At 49.7% G+C, this 10488-nt stretch overlaps 1 protein-coding gene across 1 annotated transcript in view; it reads right to left on the bottom strand.

The window, feature by feature from the left end:
- LOC146049656 (unconventional myosin-Ie-like) overlaps positions 1-10488 on the bottom strand; it is a 48096-nt gene continuing 37608 nt past the window's right edge. Inside the window, exons 11-15 of the mRNA XM_083166215.1 lie at positions 9272-9352; positions 4299-4385; positions 3426-3512; positions 3086-3253; positions 1-122 (exon numbers count right to left, since the gene is read on the bottom strand). Coding sequence (XP_083022341.1) covers positions 33-122; positions 3086-3253; positions 3426-3512; positions 4299-4385; positions 9272-9352 — 513 coding nt within the window. The 3' untranslated portion in view covers positions 1-32. The remainder of the gene's footprint in view (positions 123-3085; positions 3254-3425; positions 3513-4298; positions 4386-9271; positions 9353-10488) is intronic.

Here is a 10488-nt window from a genome sequence, read left to right as displayed (position 1 = left end):
GTGGGTGTGGCGATGGTGCATTAGTAGAGCACTCACATCTCACTGCTCTGCATCAGCTCGATCAGATCCGGGAACAGAACATCTCTATTCCGCTCACAAAATCCATTTACATCGTATGAAACCTTGAAAAAGAAAAAAGCAAAAAAATAATAATATGATGGGTACATGATACTGATCACATTGAGGCCACACCTCCCCTCACCCTATCCTACTAGCTACACTAAGGCCACACCTCCCCTCACCCTATGCCGGTAGTTACTCTGGGCCCACACCTCCCCTCACCTTATCCTACTAGTTACACTGAGGCCACGCCTCCCCCCACCTTATGCCGCTAGTTACTCTGGGCCCATGCCTCTCTTCACCCTAAGCCGCTAGTTACACTGGACCCACGCCTCCTCTCACCCTATCCTACTAGCTACACTGAGACCCATGCCTCCCCTCACCCTATGATGCTAGTTACTCTTGGTCCACGCATCCCCTCACCCTATGCCGCTAGTTACACTGGGGCCACGCCTCCCCTCACCCTATGCCGCTAGTTACACTGGGGCCACGCCTCCCCTCACCCTATGCCGCTAGTTACACTGGACCCACGCTCCTCTCACCCTATCCTACTAGCTACACTGAGACCCATGCCTCCCCTCACCCTATGATGCTAGTTACTCTTGGTCCACGCATCCCCTCACCCTATGCCGCTAGTTACACTGGGGCCACGCCTCCCCTCACCCTATGCCGCTAGTTACACTGGGGCCACGCCTCCCCTCACCCTATGCCGCTAGTTACTCTGGGCCCATGCCTCCCCTCACCCTATCCCACTAGTTACACTGAGACCCATGCCTCCCCTCACCCTATGCCGCTAGTTACTCTGGGCCCATGCCTCCCCTCACTCTATTCTACTAGTTACACTGAGACCAACGCCTCCCCTCACCCTATCCCACTAGATACACTGAGATCCACACCTCCCCTCCCCCTATGCCGCTAGTTACTCTGGGCCCATGCCTCCCCTCACCTTATGCCGCTAGTTATACTGGGGCCACGCCTCCCCTTACCCTATCCTACTAGCTACACTGAGGCCACGCCTCCACTCACCTTATACCACTAGTTACTCTGGGCCCACGCCTCCCCTCACCCTATGCCGCTAGTTACTCTGGGCCCACGCCTCCCCTCACCCTATCCCGCTAGTTACTCTGGGCCCACGCCTCCCCTCACCCTATCCCGCTAGTTACTTTGGGCCCACATCTCCCCTCATCCTATGCCGCTAGTTACTCTGGGCCCACACCTCCCTCACCCTATGCCGCTAGTTACTCTGGGCCCACACCTCCTCTCACCCTATGCCGCTAGTTACTCTGGGCCCACGCCTCCCCTCACCCTATCCCGCTAGTTACTCTGGGCCCACATCTCCCCTCACCCTATCCCGCTAGTTACTCTGGGCCACATCTCCCCTCACACTATGCCGCTAGTTACTCTGGGCCCACATCTCCCCTCACCCTATGCCGCTAGTTACTCTGGGCCCACGCCTCCCCTCACCCTAATCTGCTAGTTACTCTGGGCCCACATCTCCCCTCACCCTATGCCGCTAGTTACTCTGGGCCCACGCCTCCCCTCACCCTATGCCGCTAGTTACTCTGGGCCCACGCCTCCCCTCACCCTATGCCGCTAGTTACTCTGGGCCCACGCCTCCCCTCACCCTATGCCGCTAGTTACTCTGGGCCAACATCTCCCCTCACCCTATGCCGCTAGTTTCTCTGGGCCCACATCTTCCCTCACCCTATGCCGCTAGTTACTCTGGGCACACATCTCCCCTCACCCTATGCTGCTAGTTACTGTGGGCCCACATCTCCCCTCACCGTATCCCCGCTAGTTACTCTGGGTCCACATCTCCCCTCACCCTATGCCGCTAGTTACTCTGGGCCCACACCACCCCTCACCCTATCCCGCTAGTTACTCTGGGCCCATGCCTCCCCTCACCCTATGCTGCTAGTTACTCTGGGCCCACACCTCCCCTCACCCTATCCCGCTAGTTTCTCTGGGCCCACACCACCCCTCACTCTATGCCGCTAGTTACTCTGGGCCCATGCCTCCCCTCACCCTATCCCGATAGTTACTCTGGGCACACATCTCCCTCACCCTATCCCGCTAGTTACTCTGGGCCCACACCACACCACCCCTCACCCTATCCCGCTAGTTACTCTGGGCCCACACCACACCACCCCTCACCCTATCCCGCTAGTTACTCTGGGCCCACACCACTCCTCACCCTATGACACTAGTTACTCTGGGCCCATGCCTCCCCTCACCCTATCCCGATAGTTACTCTGGGCACACATCTCCCCTCACCCTATGCCGCTAGTTACTCTGGGCCCATGCCTCCCCCCACCCTATGCCGCTAGTTACTCTGGGCCCACATCTCCCCTCACCGTATCCCGCTAGTTACTCTGGGCCCACATCTCCCCTCACACTATCCCAATAGTTACTCTGGGCCCATGGCCTCCCCTCACCCTATGCCGCTAGTTACTCTGGGCCCATGCCTCCCCTCACCCTATGCCGCTAGTTACTCTGGGCCCACATCTCCCCTCACCCTATGCCGCTAGTTACTCTGGGCCCACATCTCCCCTCACCCTATGCCGCTAGTTACTCTGGGCCCACATCTCCCCTCACTGTATCCCGCTAGTTACTCTGGGCCCACATCTCCCCTCACCCTATCCCGATAGTTACTCTGGGCCCATGCCTCCCCTCACCCTATGCCGCTGGTTACTCTGGGCCCATGCCTCCCCTCGCCCTATGCCGCTAGTTACTCTGGGCCCACATCTCCCCTCACCGTATCCCGCTAGTTACTCTGGGCCCATGCCTCCCCTCACCCTATGCCGCTAGTTACTCTGGGCCCACGCCTCCCCTCACCCTATGCCGCTAGTTACTCTGGGCCCACGCCTCCCCTCACCCTATGCCGCTAGTTACTCTGGGCCCACGCCTCCCCTCACCCTATGCCGCTAGTTACTCTGGGCCCATGCCTCCCCTCGCCCTATGCCGCTAGTTACTCTGGGCCCACGCCTCCCGTCAGTCTGTGAGCTGCATCTCCAGGCTTCCTCACCTTTCCAGCATAGTGGTGGATAATAAATCCTTTATTCCAGCTGTTGAAATGTTCATGGCTGCCAATAGCAGACTGCAGTTTCTGAATCAACGTCTGGTCGGCGCCCTCACCCTTGGCGTGCATCGTGGCGCAAACATCATCTAAAATGCTCATAACTCCTGGAGGACTCTGGGGTAAGAAAATGGACGGTCATCACAAGACCTGGTGAGGGGCCCACATGTTTCTAATGCCCTGAGGTCACTACCAATATTTACATACAAATTTGTCCAATTTTCCCACCCATAAGAGAAGATGCCAAACCACCGACCCACCTGTCTCCCCCAGCGCCCCCGTAACTCACCACTTTGTTCTCTATAAGGTCACACACAATTTTGTTGTTAAAATACTCAATTGGATTCCAATGGATCCCTTCCTGCACGTACTCATCCTGTAAGAGACCAGAAAATGGTCAGTGGAAGAACCCCCAATGCCGGTACTCAGAGCCCTGATGGAGGGTGATGGACGTAAAAGCCAGAAATCACTGTGAGCAGATGGCAGATCACAATAATATCCAGTCCTGCGCATCGCAAGTCTCCATATAATAACACAGTAACATTTATTATACCACGGCCGGGGGTGATGGCAGCACGGCAGGGAGCAGGGGCGCAAGGCAGGCAATTGGCAGACGCGCATGACAGGGCGACACGAGGGGGGGTCAATTGGCAGGACGCGCATGACAGGGCGACACGAGGGGGGGTGGGTAACTGCGCGGCATGGGGGGGCGATTGACAGAGCGGCATGGGGGGGTAACAGCATGGCACAGGGGTAGGTGGGTGACAGCGCGGCATGGGGGGGGGGCGGTTGACAGCGGCCACAGGGGGTTAACAGTGGGGCACGGGGGGGATGGCAGCACGTCAGGGAGCAGGGGCGCACGGCAGGCGATTGGCAGGGCGCGCGTGACATGGCGGCATGAGAGGGGGCGGGTGACAGGGCGGCACGAGGGGGGGTAACTGCGCGGCATGTGGGGGCGAATGACGGAGCGGCACGGGGGGGGGGTGACAGTGCGGCACGGGGGTAGGCGGGTGACAGCGCAGCATGGGGGGGGGGGGCGTTGACAACCTAGCGTGGCAGGGGGCGCATGACAGGGGCTGGTAGGGCGCGCATGACAAGGCGGCACGAGAGGTGGGCAGGTGACAGCACGGCACGGGGGCGGCAGGGATAGATGTTCTCTCACCTGTTCAGCCTTCAGCGTCAGCTCTATAAAGATTTGCTGGAGTTTTTCATTCACAAAATTAATACAGAACTGCTCAAATCCATTTTTCTGGGGAGAGAGATGAACGGTCGGACCAGACGCTGCTTCTATTATATGCAACAGCCCACTCCACGCAACCACAGCCCACTCCACGCAACCACAGCCCACTCCACGCAACCACAGCCCACTCCACGCAACCACAGCCCACTCCACGCAACCACAGCCCACTCCACGCAACCACAGCCCACTCCACGCAACCACAGCCCACTCCACGCAACCACAGCCCACTCTTCTGGCATGCACCGATATACCACCCACCCAATGCTCCCTTATGCCACTCATTTAGCAACCACCAATCCCCCCCCCATCCTGCCCCCACCCCATTCATCCTATATACCACTAACTGCTCCATGCAGATCTTATATATACAGACCTATGCAGGGCAGTACGGATGGTGTAATGGTTAGCTTGCGTGGGTTTCCTCCGGGTTCCTCCCACAATCCGTAAATATACTGGTAGGCTAATTGGCTCCTAACAAAATTAACCCTAGAATGTCTGTGTGTGCGTGTACATGTGGCAGGGAATATAAAGTGTAAGCTCCACTGGGGCAGGGACTGATGTGAATGTGCAAAATATTCTCTGTACAGCGCTGCGGAATATGTGTGCGCTATATAATAACTGGTAATAATCTCTGTACAGCGCTGCGGAATATGTGTGCGCTATATAATAACTGGTAATAATATTCTCTGTACAGCGCTGCGGAATATGTGTGCGCTATATAATAACTGGTAATAATAGTCTCTGTACAGCGCTGCGGAATATGTGTGCGATATAAAACTGGTAATAATAATAGTCTCTGTACAGCGCTGCGGAATATGTGTGCGCTATATAAATAACTGGTAATAATTATTCTCTGTACAGCGCTGCGGAATATGTGTGCGCTATATAATAACTGGTAATAATAGTCTCTGTACAGCACTGCGGAATATGTGTGCGCTATATAATAACTGGTAATAATATTCTCTGTACAGCGCTGTGGAATATGTGTGTGCTATATAAATAACTGGTAATAATATTCTCTGTACAGCGCTGCGGAATATGTGTGCGCTATATAATAACTGGTAATAATAGTCTCTGTACAGCGCTGCGGAATATGTTTGAGCTATATAATAACTGGTAATAATAGTCTCTGTACAGCGCTGCGGAATATGTGTGCGCTATATAATAACTAGTAATATTAGTCTCTGCAGCGCTGTGGAATATGTGTGCGCTATATAATAACTGGTAATAATATTCTCTGTACAGCGCTGCGGAATATGTGTGCGCTATATAATAACTGGTAATAATAGTCTCTGTACAGCGCTGCGGAATATGTGTGCGCTATATAAATAACTGGTAATAATATTCTCTGTACAGCGCTGCGGAATATGTGTGCGCTATATAATAACTGGTAATAATATTCTCTGTACAGCGCTGCGGAATATGTGTGCGCTATATAATAACTGGTAATAATAGTCTCTGTACAGCACTGCGGAATATGTGTGCGCTATATAACAACTGGTAATAATAGTCTCTGTACAGCGCTGCGGAATATGTGTGCGCTATATAATAACTGGTAATAATATTCTCTGTACAGTGATGTGGAATATGTGTGCGCTATATAATAACTGGTAATAATATTCTCTGTACTGCGCTGCGGAATATGTGTGCACTATATAATAACTGGTAATAATAGTCTCTGTACAGCGCTGCGGAATATGTGTGCGCTATATAATAACTGGTAATAATATTCTCTGTACACCGATGCAGAATATGTGTGCACTATATAATAACTGGTAATAATAGTCTCTGTACAGCACTGCGGAATATGTGTGCGCTATATAATAACTGGTAATAATAGTCTCTGTACAGCGCTGCGGAATATGTGTGCGCTATATAAATAACTGGTAATAATAGTCTCTGTACAGCGCTGCGGAATATGTGTGCACTATATAATAACTGGTAATAATAATAGTCTCTGTACAGCACTGCGGAATATGTGTGCGCTATATAATAACTGGTAATAATATTCTCTGTACAGCGCTGCGGAATATGTGTGTGCGCTATATAATAACTGGTAATAATATTCTCTGTACAGCGCTGCGGAATATGTGTGCGCTATATAAATAACTGGTAATAGTCTCTGTACAGCGCTGCGGAATATGTGTGCGCTATATAATAACTGGTAATAATAGTCTCTGTTCAGCGCTGCGGAATATGTGTGCGCTATATAAATAACTGGTAATAATAGTCTCTGTACAGTGCTGCGGAATATGTGTGCGCTATATAATAACTGGTAATAATAGTCTCTGTACAGCGCTGCGGAATATGTGTGCGCTATATAATAACTGGTAATAATAATAGTCTCTGTACAGCACTGCGGAATATGTGTGCGCTATATAATAACTGGTAATAATATTCTCTGTACAGCGCTGCGGAATATGTGTGTGCGCTATATAATAACTGGTAATAATATTCTCTGTACAGCGCTGCGGAATATGTGTGCGCTATATAAATAACTGGTAATAGTCTCTGTACAGCGCTGCGGAATATGTGTGCGCTATATAATAACTGGTAATAATAGTCTCTGTACAGCGCTGCGGAATATGTGTGCGCTATATAATAACTGGTAATAATAGTCTCTGTTCAGCGCTGCGGAATATGTGTGCGCTATAATAGTCTCTGTACAGCGCTGTGGAATATGTGTGCGCTATATAATAACTGGTAATAATAGTCTCTGTACAGTGCTGCGGAATATGTGTGCGCTATATAATAACTGGTAATAATAGTCTCTGTACAGTGCTGTGGAATATGTGTGCGCTATATAAATAACTGGTAATAATATTCTCTGTACAGCGCTGCGGAATATGTGTGCGCTATATAATAACTGGTAATAATAGTCTCTGTACAGCGCTGCGGAATATGTATGTGCTATATAATAACTGGTAATAATATTCTTTGTACAGCGCTGCGGAATATGTGTGCGCTATATAATAACTGGTAATAATATTCTCTGTACAGCGCTGCAGAATATGTTTGCGCTATATAAATAACTGGTAATAATATTATCTGTACAGCGCTGTGGAATATGTGTGCGCTATATAATAACTGGTAATAATATTCTCTGTACAGTGCTGCGGAATATGTGTGCGCTATATAATAACTGGTAATAATAGTCTCTGTACAGCACTGCGGAATATGTGTGCGCTATATAACAACTGGTAATAATAGTCTCTGTACAGCGCTGCGGAATATGTGTGCGCTATATAATAACTGGTAATAATATACTCTGTACAGCGCTGTGGAATATGTGTGCGCTATATAATAACTGGTAATAATAATCTCTGTACAGCACTGCGGAATATGTGTGCGCTATATAATAACTGGTAATAATATTCTCTGTACAGCACTGCGGAATATGTGTGCGCTATATAATAACTGGTAATAATATTCTCTGTACAGCGCTGCGGAATATGTGTGCGCTATATAATAACTGGTAATAATAATCTCTGTACAGCGCTGCGGAATATGTGTGCGCTATATAATAACTGGTAATAATATTCTCTGTACAGCGCTGCGGAATATGTGTGTGCTATATAATAACTGGTAATAATATTCTCTGTACAGCGCTGCGGAATATGTGTGCGCTATATAATAACTGGTAATAATATTCTCTGTACAGCGCTGCGGAATATGTGTGCTATATAATAACTGGTAATAATAGTCTCTGTACAGCGCTGCGGAATATGTGTGCGCTATATAACAACTGGTAATAATAATCTCTGTACAGCGCTGCGGAATATGTGTGCGCTATATAATAACTGGTAATAATAATCTCTGTACAGCGCTGCGGAATATGTGTGCGCTATATAATAACTGGTAATAATATTATCTGTACAGCGCTGCGGAATATGTGTGCGCTATATAACAACTGGTAATAATAATCTCTGTACAGCGCTGCGGAATATGTGTGCGCTATATAATAACTGGTAATAATATTCTCTGTACAGCGCTGCGGAATATGTGTGTGCTATATAATAACTGGTAATAATAGTCTCTGTACAGCGCTGCGGAATATGTGTGCGCTATATAACAACTGGTAATAATAATCTCTGTACAGCGCTGCGGAATATGTGTGCGCTATATAATAACTGGTAATAATAATCTCTGTACAGCGCTGCGGAATATGTGTGCGCTATATAATAACTGGTAATAATATTCTCTGTACAGCCCTGCGGAATATGTGTGCGCTATATAATAACTGGTAATAATAATCTCTGTACAGCGCTGCGGAATATGTGTGCACTATATAATAACTGGTAATAATAATCTCTGTACAGCGCTGCGGAATATGTGTGCACTATATAATAACTGGTAATAATATTCTCTGCACAGCGCTGCGGAATATGTGTGCACTATATAATAACTGGCAATAATAATCTCTGTACAGCGCTGCGGAATATGTGTGCACTATATAATAACTGGCAATAATAATCTCTGTACAGCGCTGCGGAATATGTGTGCGCTATATAAATAACTGGTAATAATAGTCTCTGTACAGCGCTGCGGAATATGTGTGCGCTATATAATAACTGGTAATAATATTCTCTGTACAGCGCTGCGGAATATGTGTGCGCTATATAATAACTGGTAATAATAGTCTCTGTACAGCGCTGCGGAATATGTGTGCGCTATATAAATAACTGGTAATAATAGTCTCTGTACAGCGCTGCGGAATATGTGTGCGCTATATAATAACTAGTAATAATATTCTCTGTACAGCGCTGCGGAATATGTGTGCGCTATATAATAACTGGTAATAATATTATCTGTACAGCGCTGTGGAATATGTGTGCGCTATATAAGACACTGTTAATAAATACACTATACCCACATTCATATACACCTGTACTCACCTGAAAAATCTCAAATCCATAGATATCTAGAACTCCAATGTTGTACTCTTCAGTGTCCTTCCGCATTGCTTTGTTTACAGCCTGGAAAACAGGAGAGGCACATCACACCCAGAGACAGGAGAGAGAGGAGAGGCACATCACACCCAGAGAGAGAGGAGAGGCACATCACACCCAGAGACAGGAGCAGCACATCACACCCAGAGACAGGAGCGGCACATCACACCCAGAGACAGGAGCGGCACATCACACCCAGAGACAGGAGAGGCACATCACACCCAGAGACAGGAGAGGCACATCACACCCAGAGACAGGAGAGGCACATCACACCCAGAGACAGGAGAGAGAGGAGAGGCACATCACACCCAGAGACAGGAGAGAGAGGAGAGGCACATCACACCCAGAGACAGGAGAGAGAGGAGAGGCACATCACACCCAGAGACAGGAGAGAGAGGAGAGGCACATCACACCCAGAGACAGGAGAGACAGGAGCGGCACATCACACCCAGAGACAGGAGAGACAGGAGCGGCACATCACACCCAGAGACAGGAGAGACAGGAGCGGCACATCACACCCAGAGACAGGAGAGACAGGAGCGGCACATCACACCCAGAGACAGGAGAGTCAGGAGCGGCACATCACACCCAGAGACAGGAGAGACAGGAGAGGCACATCACACCCAGAGACAGGAGCGGCACATCACACCCAGAGACAGGAGCGGAGAGACAGAAGAGACAGGAGCGGCACATCACACCCAGAGACAGGAGAGACAGGAGCGGCACATCACACCCAGAGACAGGAGAGAGAGGAGAGGCACATCACACCCAGAGACAGGAGAGGCACATCACACCCAGAGACAGGAGCGGCACATCACACCCAGAGACAGGAGCGGAGAGACAGAAGAGACAGGAGCGGCACATCACACCCAGAGACAGGAGAGACAGGAGCGGCACATCACACCCAGAGACAGGAGAGACAGAAGCGGCACAACACACCCAGAGACAGGAGCGGCAGGAGCGGCACATCACACCCAGAGACAGGAGAGACAGAAGCGGCACAACACACCCAGAGACAGGAGAGACAGAAGCGGCACAACACACCCAGAGACAGGAGCGGCAGAAGCGGCACATCACACCCAGAGACAGGAGCGGCACATCACACCCAGAGACAGGAGCGGCACATCACACCCAGAGACAGGAGAGACAGAAGCGGAACATCA

Source organism: Crinia signifera, chromosome 12 (genome assembly GCF_055691185.1).
Source record: "Crinia signifera chromosome 12, ASM5569118v1, whole genome shotgun sequence".
Classification (NCBI taxonomy): Eukaryota; Metazoa; Chordata; class Amphibia; order Anura; family Myobatrachidae; genus Crinia; species Crinia signifera.
This window is presented reverse-complemented; position numbering and strand designations above follow the sequence as displayed.